Raw genomic sequence first — 22,024 nt, 5'->3', positions numbered from 1 at the left:
GTTCAATATTATAGAATTGAATTAAAGGAATAAATCTGTGTAATTCTTCCTTAATCTTTATAATATTTTCTTCACTCCATTTTGTTGGATCATTATTCACATTCACATTTTGTTGAGAAAAACACCATATTAATAACTTTTCCCAAATTTTGATTTCATTCATATTTAAGTCATCTCTTTTTAGTAATAATTCCAATAAAGAAGCTTTTAAATTAATGAATTTATCGGAATTAAATAAGATCGTTGGTTTTTCACAAATATTTTCAAGACAAAAATCCCATAAATCAACAAATGTTTCATGCTGATATACTGTTTCAAGAATTCCAGTTGGATTTTGATGCAAAAATTCGGTTCGATTCTCAATTAAATATTCTTGAATATGAGTAATCAATGAACCAATATTTAGTTCATCCACTGCTATCAATAATTTTAATACATCGGGACCTTGTAAATTTTTCAATTCAATATTTCCACAATAAATAAATCTAAAAATAAAATAATTATTATTTAGATATAACAATGAATATAAATAAAAAAAATTAATGAATTTATAAAATTACCTAAGAATTATATTAAATAATTGTGGTGAAATATTTGGTTTTTTGAAGATAAATTTTCCATCTATTTTTTCAGTCCACTCATTAGAAAATGCAGAGCGAAAATATTGTGATCTAATACATAAAATATTTGAATGAACATGAAATTCTTTAGCATTTGGCTCTTCTCCGGAATAAATAACAACGTCATATCCTAATTCTGTCTCAAAAAGTTTTTCGTAATCATTAGATAATTCTTTCAAAAATGTTGTAGACATGTTTGGTGCAAGTAATAAGATAAAGTTGACCGATAAATTTTAAAAGTTTGAAAGCTAATAAATTCTCGATGATCGTTGAAAATAATCTTCAATAAAAGAAATTATTATAGAAAACACCATGATGATCTGATCACATGCTGACGCCAAAGGTTTATCAAAGTTCAACTATCTATGAAAATCATTGATTATGTTAGATAAAGGATTTAAATATTTTTACAAACTAATTTATTAATGAAGATGAGAAACTATTGTTTTTTTTAATACAGTAATCACAAATCGTAATTCCGAAAACCAATATCCATGAATACAAAAATTTTAAAATCTATATAATTAAAAAAATGGTGCTTGTGTGACTAACGTTTAGATTAGCCTGTATAAATTAATTTTGCCGTATCCTTTATAGTTAAGACCCGCAAGTCATGTTGTACATCTAATCCAGTTCCGGTTAATGAAATTTAATCGGAATTTTATTTTTCAACCGATCTAAATCCCATTTTTTTTTTCTTGAACCGATCTTTTATAAATGGTTCTTTCTTTTTTTTCAAATTTCCTCTTTTCTCTTTCAAACACCTTTTTCTTTTCTTTTTTTTAAAAATTTTTTGTTTTTTTCCTCTTTCTTTTTTTTTTATTCTTTTCCCATTTAGATTTGGTTTTTTTCTAAAGCTGAAGAATTATTATTATTTTTTTTTATTAAATAATCTTTTAAGACTTATGAGTATTATTTTTTTTTTGGTCTTTTTTTTTAGACATTATTATTAATTTTTTTTTTGAATTTTTTTTTCGGTCTTTTTGGACTGAATTTTTTTTAAAACCAATTTCTTTCTTTATCCTTTTCTTTTTCTTTCGAATTTTTTTTTTTTCTTTCTTTTGGCTTTTCGGTTTCTTTTTTCAAAACAATTTTTCTCTTTATTTCTCCCCACAATTTTTTTTTTCGTTCGAATTTTTTAGTTTTTTTTCCGGTTAGCTCTTTTTCCAATCCGAAAATTTTTTCCCTTTTCCTTTCTCGGTTTGGCTTTTTTTCTTTCAAACAGATTTTTTTTTCCTGAATACATTCTTTCACCATTTAGGTTTGGATCAGTGATCAGATCGATATTGCGGCGCCACAGCAATTGCCTTTTTCCCGATTCTTATTATTATTAATAATAATAATATTTTTTTGCATCAAACTCAATAATAGACTAATAAATTAATTAATTATTTTTTGTAACAATAAATCGTTATAATTAATTTTTCTGGGGATTTTTTTTTCATATTAATTGTAGTGAGATATTTTTTTTTTTAGAGGATGTTATTTTTTTTTAATGCTACAAAGATAAAAAAAGATGTTTTTTGTAACAATGTAAGAATAAACTACTTATACAAAATTGTTTTCAGTACTGTACATTTGTTTCGTGTAATAAATAAAATTTGTATTTAATAATAATATTTCATATGCTGTATATTGTTATTTGTATAATCATATAAATTGTGTAATTTATTACATTTATTTCCTACTAATGCCATCATAATAATAGTAAAAACTAGACCTATTCACACAATGGCAAATGTGTTATTATTACTCTCTTACTTGATGGGCAAGTATCATCCCCGGAGGTCCCTGTGACCGAGATATCATTTTGACGTTTTTTGATCATGCATTAATTAATAGCATCATAAATAAGTTTTATTTAACTATTCCACTTTATAAGCTTTATTTAAATTTTTCCTACAAAAAATTCATTTACACCATATTTTTTTACTCCGCTTTATTATATCAATCATGTGTTATTGCTATGCCTAATAAAAATATCGGTCTATGAAAATCTGCATGATCCTATTGGGGTGAACGATAACATTAATAATAATCCATTAAAATGTTTCGCAAGAATTAATTTCTTTATTGTATGTAAAAATTAATATTTTTTGTATTTTTGTTAAAATTAAATAACAATTTAAATTATTTTTATAATATTTAATAAATACTTCGCAAAATTTAAAAATTACATATTAATACAAAATTATTACGTTTAAAAAAAATGGGGTAAATTTTTGGGATTATGAATTATGATTTGTCTGTATATTACAAAATATTTTGATCATATTCTTTTTATTGTTAACTTCATCGTTTCTCTATTGACCTAGGACGATTTTATTCCATCATCTCGTTACCGTTTATGATATTTGGTGCAAATCTAATAGTGTGATTATCTATAATAGTGTTTATTATCGGTCAATAGTATATACTGGTTGTGATTAATTTTGATTTTGACCAAGGAACTAGCAACGTTTAAATTCTCGTTGATTTGGGATATATGATAAATATTTTTGATTTACTGATCGATGCTTTAAGTATTTGCATAAGGTTTAAGAGTGTGTTGTTATGCAAAAATAATTTGTTTTGTACGTTGTTCGAAAGATTGCATAAAAATGTTTGCGTTAAGGAGTATTTTAAGATGCATTAAGGCTAATTTTTAATAAATTAATATCGACACGATCATTACGCTTTGCTCAAGTCCATAAAGTTATTATTAAAGCGAGCGGATTTTATAACGTGTTGAGTAGTGCTTCGATCCATGTACGAATTGATCCGGATTGATCCGGATTAAATCAAAAATCCGGATGAAATCCACGGTTTGAACCGGGTTTCGTCGGATCCATCCGGATTGCCAGTTTTCGGATAACTTAAAATATTTCTGAAACACCTGATCAGAATTTAACAATTTAAGGCATGTTTGACGTTGCGCATCTAATGGTAGGACTGGATTTTTTGAAATGATTTTTTTATCCAGATTTTCGTTTAATAACAGTTTTCATCCGGATTAAATTGTTATTTAATCCGGATGACGGATTTCATCCGGATCGAAGCACTAGTGTTGAGTAAATAAGGGAGTTTCAGAGTCTATTGTCTCAAAGTTCTGTTTTGTCATTAAATTGTAAGATGAAAAACATAATTTAATCGTTTTATAATAATGGATGAGAATAACATTGATGGGCGAGTGTTAACTAGTTCGCAATTCCAGTGTACGTTTGAGACCACCCAATATAAGCAAAATATGTTACAATAAGTTAGATAGCCTGTGATTGATAGAAATGAATAATTTTATTTTTTTTTGTTATTCCTTTAAACAAATTATTTACCAGCAAATAAATAAAAAAAAAACATTAATTTTATGATCGGTACACTTCTTGCAATTTAATAATGTAGCGTTTTTAAAGGCCAGAATCCAGCGTCGCTAAAGAAAAAAATTTTTAAACTAATCATACAATATAAAAATTTTTGTCGAACCTTGATTCCCCCAGTTTTAATCAATCGGTTACACTGTTTTCAGCCGGAGTTGCAATACAAATTTGGTCTAGCTACTTTCTAGGTAATATCACCAATTTGTCTTAAATGGCAAGTATATTATGATCAAACTTGTGTAATTAATATATGATAACACAAATTTATCGTTCAGAATACTTCGGATCTTATTCTATATCATTTTAAAAAAAAAAATTCTGGACAAATTAGCATAAAAGCCATTAAGGGATAATTAATTTGCAAAAATGATTCCCCGAAATGTATTAGTAGTTTGTACTGGTTCGGAGACGGATCATGGATTAAATATGGTTATCTTAATTCTGGCCATAATTAATGGTTTCAGTTACAATTGAATTTAAAAAATTTTAATAACTTTGGTCAAATATTTGATGCAAGTTTATTTATTATTTTTAAGAATATGGATAAACTTAAATATCAAATCTTTTCATTTTTTTATAATATAATAATAAAGAAAATAATAAAAAAATGAACATAAATAAATGATATACCAATTTAAAGCTTAATAGTTTAATTTATACATCAAGATCCTATATCAAACTTAAAGCGGTATTAATAATATTATGATCTGATTTATGCGCGAGGAAATCTTAATAACTGTAAATTACTAATGAAAGTATCAAAGAATCTAATTTCAGAAATACTTAAAAATTTTCGAAAATCATTATTACGTTTGAATTTATTTATTTATAAAATTATAAAAAAACCGATACCAAAGTCGATTCACAAAGCTTCAATAAAATGTTAATACTATAATACTAGTGATACTACTTTCACACATTTTGATAATATATAAGAGTAATGCTAATTTTAATCGGAAATTTTGCCTGTAGAGAAATAAACTAAATGGTAAATACATTTACTTAAACAATGATCATAATAAGGAGTGTGAACAAATAAATAAAATTATATAAATCCTTAATTTTATAGTCGATCAATATGACATCATGGCGGATTTATGAAATACAGTCAAACTTTTATATAACGATATGTTGGGACATATATAAAATTTTTAGAAAATATCGTTATATCAAAGTTATACCGATATTTATATGTCCTCACATATAGTGGGAAAATAAAATTTTATCGGTATATCAAGTTTTTAATAGTATATCGGTATATCGAATATCGGTATATCGAGGTTAGACTGTACCTCAAAATTTGTCCGTCATGTCAAATTAAATAAATATTTGACAGTCTTTTAGTCACCAAATTTCTATTTAAGTCCCAAATTTATTAGTGAACAGTCAAAAATGAGCTCTAAAAAATTTTTAATCTTGCGTCTAACCAATTTTTTCGTTACCTAATTTTTCCAGTGTTAAAGGTGCGTCATTATTTGACATTTTTTAGGAAAAAAGCTTAATGTTTTTCTGTAAGTCAATTTTAATTCCCGAGGCGCAGCAGGTTTTTGCCAAATTTCATAAATCCGCCGCAATGATCATATTTTAGACAAAATCATCAATTTTCGAATTTTTAATACGAAGCAAAATATCAAAAAAAATTTTCATATAAATAAAAATATAATAGCATTAAACAAGAATGAATCCTTGATTAATAAAAATTTCTTTACCGTGCTTTCATTATTTAATAATTTACTAATAAACTTACAAATAAATAAAAAATTCATTTAAAAAAAGTTCTTAACAGGACCCCGAAAATACTGAAATAGATAGTAGGATACAAGTGAAAATTTTTTTTGAAGGTTATTGAAAAGAATTGCTAGAGGTATTGATGTACAAAAACAGTGACGTTCATTTTATTAAGATCAGCAAATTTTGCCCCATTTTTATCTAGCAAATTTATCCAGTTGTTACACAAAATATGAATTATAATAATCTTATATCTTAAACTTTCGCTATAATTAATCTTATTTATTTTATTAAATTAGCATTTTTTTTTTAACATATCTATTGACAACTTATTTTAAAGAAATTTCTCGATGCAGATCAATGTATAGAAAAAAATATGGCCTGAAAAAAAAATTATTTATTGTAATTTCTATTTTTGGTTAAACGTTCCCTTTTTAGTAACTCATTCATAATGTAACGATAAAAAAAGAAAAAATGGTCAAAAAAAAAAAAAAAATACGTCTAAAAAAAATAGTTTTTTTTTTCAGTAAATTAAATTTCCAAATAACTAAATGGATACCAAATCTATTAAATTAAATTTTTCAGATAAAGAAATATATATAGTAAATACCGAAAATTGTTCATATTGCACTATAGAATTATTGTGTAAAAAATGTATTAATTCTTTAGAAGAATTGGCAAAAAATGGTGATAAAGTAGCAATGTATAATTTAGCCATATGTTATGCAAAAGGAGAAGTAGTGGAAAAGAATTTAGAAAAAGCCTTTTATTGGTATCAAAAAGCAGCAGAAAATGGCGTCAAAGAAGCGATGTATAATTTAGGAAAATGCTATTTAATTGGAGAAGGAACAGAAAATAATTTAGAAAAAGCATTTTATTGGGGTCAAAAAGCAGCAGTAAATGGTTATGAAAAAGCAATGTATTATTTAGCTATAAGCTATAAAAATGGAGTAGGAGCGGAAAAGAATTTAGAAAAAGCCTTTTATTGGTATCAAAAAGCAACAGAAAATGGCTATGAAGAAGCAATGTATAATTTAGCCATATGTTATCATAAAGGAGAAGGAACAGAAAAGAATTTAGAAAAAGCTTTTTATTGGTATCAAAAAGCGGAAGAAAATGGTATTAAAGAAGCAAAGTTTTATTTAGCTTTATTATATTATAATGGAGAAGGAACAGAAAAGAATTTAGAAAAATCCTTTTATTGGTATCAAAAAGCAGCAGAAAGTGGTGTTAAGGAAGCAATGCATAATTTAGCTATGAGTTATAAATATGGAGTAGGAGCAGAAAAGAATTTGGAAAAAGCCTTTTATTGGTATCAAAAAGCAACAGAAAATGGTATTGAAGAAACAATATATAATTTAGCCATATGTTACCAAAATGGAGAAGGAACAGAAAAGAATTTAGAAAAATCCTTTTATTGGTATCAAAAAGCAGCTGAAAATGGTATTGAAGAAGCAATGTATAATTTAGCCATATATTATAAAAATGGCGAAGGAACAGAAAAGAATTTAGAAAAAGAATTTTATTGGTTTCAAAAGGCAGCTGAAAATGGCCATGAGAAAGCAATGTATAATTTAGCCATATGTTATCAAAATGGAGAAGGAACAGAAAAGAATTTAGAAAAAGCTTTTTATTGGTATCAAAAAGCAGCTGAAAATGGTATTAAAGAAGCAATGTATAATTTAGCCATATATTATAAAAGTGGAAAAGGAACAGAAAAGAATTTAGAAAAAGCATTTTATTGGTATCAAAAAGCAGCTGAAAATGATCATGAAAATGCGATGTATAATTTAGCTATATATTATGAAAGTGGAAAGGGAACAGAAAAGAATTTAGAAAAAGCATTTCATTGGTTTCAAAAAGCAGCTGAAAATGGCCATGAAAAAGCAATGTTTAATTTAGCCATATGCTATCAAATTGGAGAAGGAACAGAAAAGAATTTAGAAAAAGCATTTTATTGGTATCAAAAAGCAGTAGAAAATGGTATTAAAGAAGCAATGTTTTGTTTAGCCATATGTTATCAAAATGGAAAAGGAACAGAGAAGAATTTAGAAAAATCCTTTTATTGGTATCATAAAGGAGCTGAAAATGGCCATGAGAAAGCAATGTATAATTTAGCCATATGTTATCAAAATGGAGAAGGAACAGAAAAGAATTTAGAAAAAGCTTTTTATTGGTGTCAAAAAGCAGCTGAAAATGGTATTAAAGAAGCAATGTTTTATTCAGCCATATGCTATCAAAATGGAGAAGGAACAAAAAAGAATTTAGAAAAAACCTTTTATTGGTATCAAAAAGCAGCTGAAAATGGTATTAAAGAAGCAATGTATGAGTTAGCTATATTTTATATAAGTAAAGAAGAAACAGAAGAGAATTTAGAAAAAGCCTTTTATTGGTTTCAAAAAGCAGCCGAAAATGGTTATGAAAAAGCAATGTATAATTTAGCCATATGTTATCAAAATGGAAAAGGAGTAAAAAGGAATTTAGAAAAATCCTTTTATTGGTATCAGCAAGCAGCAGAAAATAGTGTTAAAGAAGCATTATTTGATTTAGCTTTATGTTCTTTAAATGGAGAAGGAACAGAAAAGAATTTAGAAAAAGCCTTTTATTGGTATCAAAAAGCAGCAGAAAATGATGTTAAGGAAGCAATGTATAATTTAGGAAAATGTTATTTAAATGGAGAAGGAACAGAAAAGAATTTAGAAAAAGCATTTTATTGGAATCAAAGAGCAGCTGAAAATGGTGATAAAGGAGCAATGTATAATTTAGGCATATTTTATGTAATAGGAGAAGTAACAGAAAAGAATTTAGAAAAAGCATTTTACTGGTTTCAAAAGGCTGCTGAAAATGGGGATGTACAAGCAATGTATAATTTGGCTGTGTGTTATAAAAATGGAGAAGGAACAGAAATGGATTTTGAAAAAGCATTTTATTGGACCCAAAAAGTAGCAGCAGAAAATGGTAATGAAAAAGCAATGTATGATTTAGCCGTATATTATAAAAATGGAGAAGGAACAGAAAAGAATTTAGAAAAAGCTTTTTTCTGGTATCAAAAAGCAGTAGAAAATAATTATATTAAAGCAATGTATGATTTAGCTATAAATTATGAAAAAGGAGAAGGAACAGAAAAGAATTTAGAAAAAGCATTTTATTGGTATCAAAAAGCAGTAGAAAATGGTTTAAAAGAAGCAATGATTGATTTAGCTGCATGTTATCATGATGGGAAAGGAACAGAAAAGGATTTAGAAAAATCCTTTTATTGGAATCAAAAAGCAGCAGAAAATGGAGATGAAAAAGCATTATTTAATTTAGCCTTATCTTATAATAATGGAGAAGGAACAGAAAAGAATTTAGAAAAAGCCTTTTATTGGTATCAAAAAGCAGCAGAGAATGGGTATGATGTAAAAACGATGGTTAATTTAGCTATATGTTATCAAAATGGAAAAGGAACAGAAAAGAATTTAGAAAAAGCCTTTTATTGGTATCAAAAAGCAGCAGAATATGGTGATGAAAAAGCAATGTTTAATTTAGCCATATGTTATAAAAATGGAGAAGGGACAGAAAAGAATTTAGAAAAATCATTTTATTGGCGTCAAAAAGTAGCAGAAAGTGATAAAGCAAATTTTAAATATACATGTCAATTTTGTATTGAATGCCTAGAACTATTTATTGGTGATCACCAGTGGTGTCAACAATGTAATCCCGTAAGATTTCAACGAGATTTTTCAAAATGGACTAGTAAAAATGAATTTATTGATAAATTTATCCAAAATGCACAACTATATGCTAAAACTGGTTATGAAGTTTTAGAATGGATACCTTATAATAAGTTATCAAATGTTAATTATTATGATAAGGGAGGATTTAGTGAAATTCATAAAGCTGTCTGGTCTGATGGACCTATTTATAGTTGGAATCTTGACAAACAACAATGGGATAGACAAACAGATTATGAGGTTGTGCTTAAAATACTTAATAATTCATCAAGTTTAAATAATAAATTTCTTAATGAGGTATGTATTTATATTTAATAGCTGATTTTATTTCAATATGCAAAGTTTAATAATCTTTTATTGTTTATATAGTGGAAATATCATTATAACTGCCAGAAAAATTCATTTTCAAAATTTGTTCAATTCTTTGGATTTACCCAAGATCCAAATAATTTAAATTATATAATAGTAATGAGTTGTGCAAAAAAAGGAAGTTTAAGAAAATGTTTACCTGATATAGTTAAATTGAAGTGGCAAGACAAATTACAGTTATTGGAAAAAATTATATTAGGACTTAAAGTAATTCATGAATCAAATTTAACTCATCGTGATTTTCATGATGGTAATATTTTAATATCAGATGATCACAATGAAGTATTTATCATTGATTTAGGATTATGTAAACCTATAGATGATTTACAAGATTCTGGAAATGATGAAATTTATGGAGTTTTGCCTTATATGGCACCTGAAATATTAAGAAAAAACCCCTATACTCCAGCAAGTGATATTTATAGTTTTGCAATGATAATGTGGGAATTTACTTCAGGTATTCCTCCATTTAATCATGAAGCACATGATCATAACCTCATCTTAGATATTTGTAATGGAAACCGTCCTGAAATTATAAAAAATACTCCAAAATGTTATATAGATTTAATGGAAAAATGTTGGGATTCAAATCCATTAAATAGACCATCCATAATAATACTTGAAAATATTATATCTGAATGGAATAGATGTATTGATAAATATTTTATTATAAATATTGATGGAAATAATACCCTTGACGTACCTAATGTTGATAATCAGTTAAAAAGTAATATATTGGAATTTGTAAAAGCAAAAGAAACTTTGGTACAAGAACAAGAAAATATTTCAATTATACAATCTCATCCACAAGCATATTATACAAGTCGCAAGCTTACTAAAATTTTAATTCAAGAAGAATCAGAAGAAACTCAGTGTTTTGATGAATTTATAATTTAAGATTAGTAATTCTGCTATTTAGTATTCTTTATTTGTTGGATATTTATTAGTTATTATATGAAAAATATTCTGTTTATATTGTATACTTTTTACAGTTGCTATAATAGAGTAAAAAGAACTATATTATTATATACAAATATATTAATTATTGAGCTCTGATTTCCATCTCAAGTTTACTATAAGATTATAGTGAAGAATTTAAAAATTTAATTGGATGATTCATCAATATATGACATATTTGATTGGCTTAACTTCTATTATGTTAAGCGCTGATCATATTATATTAATCATTCTATTTATATTTTCATTTTCATTTGCAATGTGTTTAGCAAATTAACTAAGTATGATATCTTTAGAAATTCGTTATTAGTGTTGTTGCCTTTGAGTAATATTATATAATCTTTATAAATTATAATAGCAACAGAATGACATTTTTTTACTTTTTTCTCTAATTGTATACATTTAAATATGACATGTTCTTTTTATGATATTTACCTGAATTAATAAATGAAATTATCTATTATACAATATTTTTTGGAATGATTTTTAATATATGTTGGATTCGGTGCGATATAAATTATTTGAAAACCAGTACTGACGGTACGGTTGATCAATTTCAAAAAAAGTACTTACCGTACCATATTTGTTTAATATGTATTATTATAGAGCAAAAATATGTTAGATACCATTGCCTTATTTTAAAAATTATGACAATGACGGGAGCCATACAAGTATTGGAGCCGAGCTTTTACAAATGAAATTACATAATCCCAACCCTCGCGTGCCTATTATTTATAAAACAAAAGTACTACTAGGAATTAACTGCATTGTACGAAAAACAGGAAGCAGAAGAAGAAATAAAAAAAAATAAGAAAAAAAAGAAAAAAAGAAAAAATAACTATTATTATTAATAAAATCTATGTGAGAAGTAAAATAAAGAAAAGAGGTCCACCCACCAGAATGAATATAATTTGAGGTGGCTAGGATCAACCACATTGGGATCGGCGCGTGGCCAGAAGAGCTATTTATAGGTGGTCATCATATCTGATATGAAAAGGGTGAACCGGGGACGTTGAGATGATCGGCTGTGTATTATTTGTAAACCGATGTGTCGATTTATTGGAGTGGTGAACGGTGTTATTAGAAGTCTTCTTACGATTGTTTGTACTGACGTTTCTTTTTACAGTTGATATTTAGGGATTTTCCCAAGTGTGTAAATTAACATTATGTTTTGACCAAATCGTTTGGTATAAGGTTTGTTGTATCGAAGAAAACAAATCAAAAAGGACTTGCCGCGTAAGAACTTGTTTGTTCGTGAATGATTAAATTAACTCCACGAGATTTTAAGGTATTAATTGGTGAAGAATTAGATATATATCATGAGTGTTGTCATTGACTGAAAGAAAAAGGCTTGATTTTTTAACGCTATCCAGTATGAATTTGATGAGCCTGTGGTTGGACGTATTTGCTGACAAAAGATCAATTAATACTATAGTGTGTGATTGTAGGGTAGACTGGGTAGTATTAATGAAAGATCGAAGGTTATGACAGAAACCCAGTTGTTCATTAGTATCCGGGTGAGTTAAGCAAATATGCCGTTAGCCGGGTATAATTTCAGGTAGTGTTTCAATAAAATGTCTCCACACGGGAAGATGTGATTAAAGCTTTTGATTTTAAAAGAGTCATAAGCAGATTTATTTACGTTCACTACATATATCATCAGTGTTGTTCAGGTGCAGCCAGTCCAGCCAGTCCTTGGTGAGTGGAGTTTGTTGAAGTGGTCTATTGCCTAGAAAATTATCCAAGGTGTAGCTTTCCGTAAAGTTTGAGCAAATTCTGATATCACGATCTATTGGTGTCATTAGCGTGCCAGGTATGTGCGTAGGATTGATTTCTATATGTGAAAGTGGTCGAGCCAGATTAGCGAGTTCATCACTGAGGTCGTTATATTGGTTGCCAGAGTGAGCTTTGATTTGACCATATTAATGGTCAGGAATTTAAGGTCAATAAGCGTCTGGTAGACAACAGTTTGTGGGAAATCTTGTAATAAATGTCGATGTCGTTCTGGGAATCCGTGTGAATTTTGATAATAGAATTGTTAGGACAAACTATTAATGCCATTAGGACCGCATAAATTTAGGCTTTTGTAGACGAGGGATTAAAATTAAAGGCAGTAGAGCCGTAAAATGTTATAGGTGGCGAGCGTCATTTTTCGACCCACGCGACGCGAAACCCATTTGTGTGTTGTTTGGTTATCTTGTTTTCTGGTAAGGGGCCATCTGTACAAAAAGAAAAAGGTTTTTTAAAATAAAATTTTTAGCTAACGTTAAAAGTGAATTAATAGTGTCTGTATTGCATAATAATATATCAGAAATATAAAATGGTGAAGGATCTAAATTAATGTTTGAAATGTTCATCGTATGTGAGCTATCTGATTCATTATCTAAATTAATAGTGAGGTGAGTAGGGTAATTGAGAGGGACGATTAAATGATGTTTAAAAATGTTAAATGCTTAAGTACGAAGGGTAATTAAAGGTTTAATTGGGTAAACATTATGCTTGTTGCAAATCTAAAAATTTAATTAATAATATTAATTAATTTATTGCAATATTTATTTAGATATCATTTTTTAAAATCACTACTTATTAATAATACGTTGTTAATCTTCTTATTTTTGCAAACAAGATATACTGAAGGACTTATTAATACGAAAGAAATCGAATCAAAATGAAAAAAAGAATAATACCTATAATTTGTAAAGGTAAAGAGTAACACTCTATAAATTATCAGATTAGATCTTTCTAGCATAGAATTCCCTTATGGTTGCATAGCAGAATAAAGTTTTGGTAATAGTTCAATGCTCTAATTATAATAAATCAATGGCTACTGAATTGAATCTCCATTGGGCATAAAGTTTAAAAGAATGATTTATCATACAAAAACAAATTGTAAAAAACCAAATTTATGAATAAATAATTATAATACATTAATAAAATATAATTATATGGTATTAATACATAAATATACATTGTTTAATTTTTCTCAGTATGTCTAACAATTTTACTATGATTTGTTATCAGAGACAGTAGCTATGATCAATCAAACACATTGTAAATAAGGGAGTTCATTTTTATGTTAAAGTTAACTTATTAATTTCCAATTCATACTTTTTAATGAGAAAAATGCAGAGATACTATATATAACAATTTCTATCTAATCATATAATAAATTTAGGAAATATAAAATGCAAAAGAAAAAACAAAATATAATTTTTATAAAGAATATGAGAAATATAAAGAATATAATCATTTGTTGCACTGCATGACCAGATGACCAAAATTTCTTTCGTGGAAGGATGAATTGGCGTTTGGTTGAACCACGTCTAGATATTGTATTCTTGAACATTTATATATTAGTAAACCTAAATCATGTATAGAAACTGTATCCTTCACGTCGTTCCAGATGATTAAAGTAAACACAGCTTCACTTTTCTCCATAAGAAAATAAAGTTCAATCTTAATAGATATTAAAGAAACCGTAATAATTAGAATAATTTTAAGAAAAAGAATTTTTAATTGTAACAGTGGAATAATTTAATTACAGAAAAATTTAAATTAATAAAAATTTTGAAAAGTTTTATGAAAAAAAAAAATAATATACTAAAAGTGAAAATTTCAAAATTTCTAAACGATAATTTTTTTCGTAGCTTGCTATGGTATTACGCAGTTGGAACTATCTTATTATAAATCATTTTTTTTTAAAAAAAAAAAATGAATTTCCTGAACCTTTAAATGACCAACTTTTTATGGAAATAATAAGAATTATATTTTTTAATAATTGTCATTTGAATTTTAGAAATTCGTTTTAAAAATCATGCGATACATTTCTTTTCACTTTTCACATGTGTACGCAATACTATTGAAATTAATTTATTAATTATAATATCTTATTACGATTCATATTTTATTTTATTATAGAATTACATTATCATTATTAATAAATTCATTTTCAAAAATCCTATTGTTCTTTGCAGATGCTGGTTACGTGACAAAGTATTGTATGCAGTTGATTATGTTCTATACGTAATTAAAATAACTTTTTAATCTGACAAACAAATAATGAATACATTTTCATAATGAAATATTTTCTCCTGCAAACATGAACAGCTAATAAGGAAGGGAATTTGATTGAAGGTGAAGGAATTTTCGTTGTATTATCGTTTAAGAGTGATGAGATTGTTGTTAGTTGGTTGCCGTTATTTGGAAAAATAAGAGTATTTGTTGTTGTTATTAATTAAATGTCTGAAGCATTGATGTCTATTAGAATCGAATTTGAAAGGGCTGTTAAGGAAGAGAGCGGTCACATGGTTTATATAATTGAAATCATGTCCAATCGAACATAATATAGAAATGGTTACAAGTTTGATTTTTGAGAGTATAGGTGTTAGATCGCGTGTTGTTGATTGTGCTGAAATTTTCAATAAGAATACTCCATGTAAAATATTATTCGTAAAATTTTTTGACTGATTCTTGAGAGACGAATTCGGTTTGGTAATAACTAAAATAATTGTTGGATCTTGTTTGTTAAGAGGGATGTATTTTTCTATTTTGCTATAGGTCAAAATATTACCTCTTTATAAGGTGGTACAATTGGTACATTAGATACTTAAATAGTTCTATTTTTTTATCTTCTAGAATCTCTTTTTAAAATTTTGTTGATTGTCAGGTTTGTAGTAGTTGTAAAAAATATCACTCAAATTTCCATTTTTTGATATTAACGATAGCGTTTCTATCAGTTTCTTTGTTTATAATAGGTATCGAATATACTTTATTAATATACCAAAAGAAGGATAATAGCTGAAAGTATTTCTAATTTTTAATTGCATTCCCTGCCCGGCCCGGACAATTAATATATCAATTTGTTGTAAAAACAAAAAATTGGCCAACTTAATTTTGGCCAGTTTAATTTCTGCCGGAATTAAGACGATTTTGGCCAGAATTACAAAAATCCGGGTTTACGGAAAAAATCATGTGCCGGCCCGGACCCGGCCCGGATGAATTTTCAAACCCGGATCGGTCCGGGTTTCCGGGTTCCGGGTCCCGTTTGCAGGCTTTACTTTAGGGTAAGTTTCCAAAATTTTGTAACGTGAACGAATTAAAAACGTTATAAAAAACGTGTAGATTACCAGGTCATTTTCGTTAAATTGTTACCTTACAAAATTGTTTGATCATCAATCATAAATTTTTTTTTTTGAGGGATAAAGCCAATTTTGAAATGTATTTATAATGTTCGAGATAAAAATAATTTTAAATTAGTTTCGAATTTGAAACAATCTGTGGTTTTAGCCTTATTGATCTATAAAATTATTATACATAGTAAATCTTATTATTCTTATTTTGCGATTTTTATTAGATTGTGTGTTATCTTTGTTTAGTATGATCACATGATGAAGATGGAATAGTTATCATGTCCCAGAGTAGAGTCTGGACAATGGATAAAGGCCTGTTGAGGTATGTTTATATTGAGAAGTGGAGTATTGCGTTTGTTTAAGTGGTTCAGCAACTTCTTCAAAGATTTAGTCTTTATTAGTTACCGTCATATCATCATCCTATGCTACGTTGGTTGTTTTTGTTTTTATGACTTTTAACAGTGCGTTGAGAGCGTTGAGAGGTTTAACTATCACTGTGTGATTTCCAGCGATATCTTGGTCAGTATATTATTATACCTTTATCCGAAAGAGACGAACTTTTATGAACAAGAGAAGTCTGACGTTCTTCTACTAGTGCGTGTCATTTTGTATTTAAATTTTTGTTTGTAAAACAATAAACTTATATTGACCATTTTAGCATTTTCTATTGTGTTGATCATGTGATCACGCATACGCTAGAATACCACGTGTACACGAGGCAGAAAAAAGCATTTAAATCCAATAATTAAGCTGGAAAATTGTAAAGTCCTCAAAGGAAGGAGTCCTAGATTAGTTTCCATTTATGACTAGTGAATCATTACAGACTATAAGTAAAAACTTGTGCAATGTATATAAGAACTTCTTTTTCGTACTTTCTTAAAAGATTATTCATACACACTTATCCTTTTCTCTTGCACTAATTTCCTTATCCTATCTTAAAAAATTCAATTCCTTTACTTCTCTTGCATTATGTTGATTACTTTACAAGATCATAATAACATACAAAGTTATTTCGAACGTATTTATAAAGAAATTGAAATGAGAGGTTTCTGACAAGTATGTATAATAATTCAAAATTAAAGTATATTTCTGAAGTTCCTTTTCAAACGAAGTTATAGTTATTTGTTATAATACTTATAGAAATGATTTTTTAATGTACGTAATATTACCTCGTAGATAAGCATAGTACATATATACCGTGCTTTATGATTGAATGACGAACATAAAGGTGAAAATAAAACAAGGTAAGAGACCTGTTCCTTTCTGATAACACGCGGGTCATCTCAGGATACCGAATCATTATAATTTAACGGCATTAAATTATAATGAGAGTTGACCGTTAAATCTTCTCTTACATATCTTCATACTCATTCTAAGTTGGAGGTGGATGGTCAGCATCTGATTGGTGGCCCTAAGAAGGATGACGTTATTTTCCTTAATTCCTATTACTATTTATGAATTGTATGAATTGCCTTGTTCGTTACAGTGAAACGTGTTACTCATTAGATTATATAAGAAATTTGTCTATAATTGGTCGATTTGCAACAACAATATTTTAGTTGATCACATTGATTTATTTAAATCCGGTTATCTGAGAATCCGGATTTAACAAATTCGGTACAAAAAATTATTATTGGACAAATACAAGGATTTTCAAATGGCAGTAAAAACACTTACTGGTTACTAATTACCATGTCATGTGTATTCATAATTGTTAGTTTGACATCTATTTTTGGTTAGTACGATTTTACAAACCCGTCTTCCCGGTCTTAGTGAGTCACTATACGAACATCAATTTTTTATAATATATCAAGACGTAAAATTTTGACTAAATAGAAATTTTATTTTAAGTATATATAAATATTGCAAATAAAGTTGAATAGAAACAATAAAAAGAAAAAAAAATTTGAAGTTTTACCGTTACAAACTCTAAACTTAAAAGGAGTAAAATTTTTGTATGTTTAAAACCCAGTCCTAAATTAGTAAAAAAAAAAAAAATAATTTTTCTTTATTTTACTTTTTTCTTATTTCATATTATTTATATTATTTATAGAAATTTAAATTTTTGAATAAGGATTTAATGAATATATATTCGTTTGATAATCCGGCTTATTATTTAACCATTTTATTATTACCGATTTTTACAAACAAATCCGAATTTAAATATCCTTTGTCTATAAAATTTTATAGGCTATAAATTTATAGATGAAAAGAATAAGGATTAATTTTAATTTGTTTCGAAAAAAATGAGATTAACTTAATTTAGGGATGAAATAGTTTTAAGTTGCATATTATGTTACAAAAAACGGTTTCGGAATTTCGTAGTTTGAGATTTGAAATGATCGGCAAATTAAAAATAAATTAAATGAAACTTTGTGCAACTCGTATGTTAATAATCATTCTTTTTATATATAACTGGAGATAGTTCTGTTTTTTGCAAAAAAAAATCGCGTTTTAAAAAAAAAAAAATCTTAAACCCATATCATTGAATAAAATAATTTCTTCTATTTATTTTATAAAATTTATTTCGATTAATATATATATATATATATTTTACGGTTTACCGATTTTACCAACGTAATCAAAAACTTTTTTTTTTTCGTGCATATTCGAATATGCAGTCATTTAATGAGTGGACCGATAAGAAAATAAAAGATGATAACTTGTATTTTTTTAAGTATAATAAATTCACTAATGTGGAAATAGTTGAGAAAGGAACATTTGCAACGATAAGTAAAGCTGATTGGAAAAATGGTATTAGCGTAGCGTTAAAAATTCTTGGAAATAATCCTTCAATAAATGAAAATGACATGAATAAATTTATTAAAGAGGTAATATTAAAATAATATATTTGATTTAAAAATATGATCTATTAATGTATTTATCATTTATTTCCAGTTCAAAAATTTAAGAAGAGCTAGTTTTCATTCAAACATAAATCGGCTTTATGGAATTACTAAAGGTTAATATATTTAATTATATTTTACAAAATTTCATAATTAATAATCATAATTAATATAAATATATATATAGAACCATCAACAAATACTTATATGATGGTATTACAATACGTTAATCAGGGAAACTTAAGAGATTATTTAAAAAAAAATTTTGATTCACTTCAATGGAGTGATAAAATCAAGATGGCTCTGGATATTACACGTGGATTGAAATGTCTACACTCCAGAAAAATTATTCACAGAAATTTGGTAACATTATATTTTTTCATCAAATTTTCCTTTCAATTTAATTCACACGTCTAATTTTATTTTGTTTTATTAATATAGCATGCAAAAAACATACTAGTCCACAGTAATAAGCTAATGATCGCAGACTTAGCGTTATTTAAACAATTAGCTGGAGTTGAATCAAATTCAGGAATACATGAAATGCTAGGATACGTTGAACCACAATGCCATAAGGTTGTCGATTATGTTAGAGATAAAAAGTCAGATATTTATAGTTTGGGTGTTCTTTTATGGGAAATATCAAGTGGATATCCTCCCTATTCAAAAATTCCAATCCATAATTTAGTTTATAAAATTAATACCGGCTTTAGAGAACAGCCAATAACTGATACGCCTTCAGCTTACGTGGAACTTTATGAGAAATGTTGGGACGATAATCCAAGTTTAAGACCAACTATTGAAGAAGTTTTTGATACGTTACAAAAAATTTCTCAACAAATAAATGCCAATAATGAAAACGGTTCTAAAATTACTGAAGATTTGGATAAATTAGATATTAATAATGAAACAAATTCTGACTCAATTAATCAAAACGATTCAAAATTACAAATATCAAAAACAAAAAATGATAATATTGGTGAGTTGAACTTATTTCCTATTATTATGTTTAATATTTATTATTATTAATTTTAAAATATTTAAAATATTTTAATATTAGATAAGAATAAAAATGAATTAAGTAATATTTTGAGTGAAATTATCCAAGCTTATTTGGAAAGAAACAAAATTGGAAAGACAAAATCATTTAATTTTGATACAATTTTGGAAAAATACAAATCAAAATCACGAGAAATCTTCAAGTATCTTATTAAGAATACAAGTACAAAGCATTATGAAGTAATGGTTGGTAAATTTCATAAAGAAGGTTTTGGAACGATTAAAAATGAAGGCGTGGCTTTTAAATGGTTTATGAAAGCAAGTAAAAATGATGATATAAATGGTCACTATGAAGTTGGATATTGCTATTTTTATGCATGCGGTACTGAAGACAATGATGAAAAGGCGTGTACATTTTACGAACAAGGCGCTAATAAAGGATTAAATATAGCTTTGGATTCACTTGCATTTTGTTATAAGCACGCTATTGGTGTACCAAAGGATCGCCTTAAGACATTCGAATTATATAAAAAATCAGCTGAAAATGGATATGTAATGTCTCAATATGAATTAGCTAGGTGTTATCAAAATGGTATAGGTACCCAAATAAATCAAAAGAAAGCTTTAAAATGGTATGAACTTTACCAAAAAAATAGCGGAACTGTTTATGCATCACATAGAATTAAATACATTACAAAAGAATTAAATTTATCGAAAAAGAACTGGTAAGTTTTATATATATATATTTTTTTCTTGTATATTTTAATCAAATACTAATGAATTCTATTTAACTAGATGAGGTTGTTGTACGACACTACGAAATTACTGTGCCACATTATACGTGCCACAAAATGTGACGTAACTATTATATTATTACATATTACATATATTACATATTTTACATATTTTACATTTTTTCCTATATATATTATATATTATATGAAATTATATTGTTAAGTAAATAAAGAAATTCCGTCTCATGTGTTAGTATTATTACTGATTAGTATATGTGTGTAAAAGAACGTGTATTATATATCTTCCTGTAAGCAAGATTCGTTTTCATAGTTACATGTTTGATTGAAAAGGAATAATAATGTCATGTATATATATATTAATAAAAAATAAACATGCATGTGTTGGATAGTTTGTCAATAACGATATGCTATCTACTGTTGCTTTGACTTTTTTAATAAATTTTCCATGTGAGGATATTGTAGTAATTTCTTTAAAGAATTATACGTATAATTAATATAACATAAATTCATTCGCTTCACTTTTAGCGTTATCGTTAAAACATTCTATTTTCATATATTAAAAATTGGAAATGTCAAAAAAATCCAATTTTAATTGCGAAATTCGTGTCCAAAATCGCCAAAAAGGCAAAGCATTATGTTAAGAAATTTTTGGGCGAACTTGCCAATTTGTATACTGTACAGTAATAACATTAATACACACAAAACCGTTTTAAGAAAAGTCAAATAAGTTTACACGATCAAGCCAGAAAATTTAACAGAGAATCGATATGAAAATGAAAAAAATTTAAAACTATCTTCTGAAAGGAAAGAAAGAATTTATGGGTACCAAACTTTCAGAAACATGATTTTTTTTGATGAATTTATTATAAACTTTTTATTGCATACTTCTGGACGCTCTGACATTAGCAATTCTTTGTTTTTTATTCAGTAATATAAATAGGCTTAGCGTCTCATTCCATCTTGAAGCCCGCCATAATATGAAAAAGGGCATAATGTATATTCTCGAGAAGTTTTCTCTTTTATTTTATTATCAACCACAAAAATAGTAAGACTAATAATATTTCTTAAATTTCTTGCAACCGGACCGGATTGACAAATAAATTTACTAAAATGTCCGGTTATAGAAATTAATGAACACAGGGTTAGTCGGATCATCATAAAATAATATAAATAAGGATTCGTATCCAAACTTTAAAATATTTCTTTCTTTCTTAAACAATGTCTTCAAAATTTTGGGCGGAGTTATCGAACGATTACGAAAAACTTTTCGAAACAGAAATTGGATATGACGTTATTATTTATGCTGGAGAAGAACCAAATGTCAAAGAAATTCATGCTCATTCAAATATTTTGTGCATTAGGTCTCAATATTTTCGTTCTGCATTTTCCAACGAATGGGCTGAAAAAAAAGATGGAAAATTTATATTCAGGAAACAGAATATTTCACCACAATTATTTAATATCATTCTTAGGTAATATATAATAATTTTTTTTTATTTGATAAAATAAAATATTTCTAATTATTATTATTTATATTTAGGTTTATTTATTGTGG

At 27.0% G+C, this 22,024-nt stretch overlaps 2 protein-coding genes across 2 annotated transcripts; both read left to right on the top strand.

The window, feature by feature from the left end:
* Positions 1–6,252: 6,252 nt before the first annotated feature.
* On the top strand, positions 6,253–10,680 carry OCT59_003387 (uncharacterized protein; the record flags this gene model as incomplete). The annotated part of the gene is made up of 2 exons (XM_066145578.1): positions 6,253–9,394; positions 10,346–10,680. The coding sequence occupies 2 exons, from the start codon at positions 6,253–6,255 to the stop codon at positions 10,678–10,680; spliced, it is 3,477 nt and encodes a 1,158-aa protein (XP_065996286.1).
* A 7,804-nt stretch (positions 10,681–18,484) lies between these two features.
* Positions 18,485–20,712, top strand: OCT59_003386 (uncharacterized protein; the record flags this gene model as incomplete). Its single annotated transcript, XM_025310915.2, has 6 exons — positions 18,485–18,700; positions 18,768–18,831; positions 18,903–19,078; positions 19,157–19,694; positions 19,776–20,439; positions 20,510–20,712. Coding segments are annotated over 6 exons (1,659 nt in total). The 3' UTR covers positions 20,511–20,712.
* Positions 20,713–22,024: the final 1,312 nt, after the last annotated feature.

Source organism: Rhizophagus irregularis, chromosome 11, assembly GCF_026210795.1.
Source record: "Rhizophagus irregularis chromosome 11, complete sequence".
Lineage (NCBI taxonomy): Eukaryota > Fungi > Glomeromycota > Glomeromycetes > Glomerales > Glomeraceae > Rhizophagus > Rhizophagus irregularis.
This window is presented reverse-complemented; position numbering and strand designations above follow the sequence as displayed.